The sequence below is a fragment of the Callospermophilus lateralis genome, chromosome 2 (assembly GCF_048772815.1).
Source record: "Callospermophilus lateralis isolate mCalLat2 chromosome 2, mCalLat2.hap1, whole genome shotgun sequence".
NCBI classification, from domain to species: Eukaryota; Metazoa; Chordata; class Mammalia; order Rodentia; family Sciuridae; genus Callospermophilus; species Callospermophilus lateralis.
This window is the reverse complement of record NC_135306.1, coordinates 156,102,621-156,104,200: the sequence shown is the minus strand read 5'-3', so window position 1 is coordinate 156,104,200 and position 1,580 is coordinate 156,102,621. Positions and strand designations below refer to the sequence as shown.

General features: G+C 43.1%; 1 protein-coding gene across 1 annotated transcript; it reads left to right on the top strand.

Annotated features, from left to right (window-relative positions):
- Positions 1 to 209: 209 nt before the first annotated feature.
- On the top strand, positions 210 to 1,133 carry LOC143391464 (olfactory receptor 2D3-like). The gene has a single exon (XM_076844165.2). The coding sequence runs from the start codon at positions 210 to 212 to the stop codon at positions 1,131 to 1,133; it is 924 nt and encodes a 307-aa protein (XP_076700280.2).
- Positions 1,134 to 1,580: the final 447 nt, after the last annotated feature.

Here is a 1,580-nt window from a genome sequence, read left to right as displayed (position 1 = left end):
AGACTCAAGAGGAGAAAAATAGAAATGATTTTCATTTGTTAAAGCTGAAAAAAGAAACCTCAGTCTTTGGCATATGGAAACTAAGTATAAGAGAGGAATCAAGAACCAAATTTGATGCTGATTAAAAAATATTGAAGTGATTCAGGTTTTCTGAAATAACTAATGCACTTCTTATCTTGATGCTCTTCTATAAACAGGGACAGACACTCATGGGAGAGGAGAACCAAACCTCAGTGACAGAGTTTATCTTCCTGGACCTCTCGCAGGACCCACACACCCAAGTCCTGCTCTTCCTCCTTTTCCTCATCATCTACCTGCTGACCTTGCTGGGAAATCTGCTGATGGTGGTGCTCACTCACATGGACTCCAGACTCCACACTCCCATGTACTTCTTCCTTAGAAACCTGTCCTTTGCTGATCTCTGTTTCTCTACTACCACTGTGCCCCAGGTGCTCGTCCACTTTCTGGTGAGGAGGAAAACCATTTCCTTTGTTGGGTGCTCAGTGCAGATCATTGTTCTGCTTCTGACTGGGTGTACAGAGTGTGCTCTTCTGGCGGTGATGTCCTATGATCGGTATGTGGCTGTGTGCAAGCCCCTGCACTACTCCACCATCATGACCCACTGGGCATGTGTCAGGCTGACTGTGGGGTCCTGGGCCAGTGGAGCATTTGTGTCCCTGGTGGACACCACATTCACCTTGCGTCTTCCCTACCGAGGAAACAATATCATTAACCACTTTTTCTGTGAGCCTCCTGCCCTCCTGAAGCTGGCCTCAGCAGACACTTATAGCACAGAAATGGCAATCTTTGCCATGGGCGTGGTGATCCTCCTGGCTCCTGTCTCCCTCATCCTGGTCTCCTACTGGAACATCATCTGCACTGTGATCCAGATGCATTCTGGAGAGGGGAGGCTCAAGGTCTTCTCTACCTGTGGTTCCCATCTCATGGTGGTGGGTCTCTTCTACGGCTCAGCAATATTTGCCTACATGAGGCCAAACTCCAAGCTAATGAATGAGAGGGATAAAATGATCTCTGTGTTCTATACAGTGGTGACTCCAATGTTGAACCCCATTATTTATAGCCTGAGAAACAAGGATGTCAAAGGGGCTCTCCATAGAGTAACTGAAAGATAATGTTTTTGGAGATGGAGCTCATGGATTATGATGACCAGCTCAGTGACTTGGAGAGAAGAGATTTTTCTTTAAGAGTTTTCTGCTTTCTTCCCATTCTTTCACTTTTTTCTTCTCTTTTCCAATGTCTTCTCAGATCAATTCAATACATTTCAAAGTAAAATACCTTGGTATACAGAAAAGAAGTTAAATTAAATCACAGGAAATGAACAACAGTAAAAGAGAAAAGAAGAAAACAGGGAGGTAGGGAAGGGCAAAGAAGAAAAGAAAGAAGGAAGGAAATAATCACTTCTCTTTTAGGCCATATAAGCAAATTGGGAAATTAAAACAAGCAGGCACATAAATGAATGTCAAAAAACAAAGACAACAAATCATCACTAATAAGAGTATGTTTCTGGCAATGGAGTAATTTTCTTCATTCTTGCATGATTTTTAACCTGGCATATATAT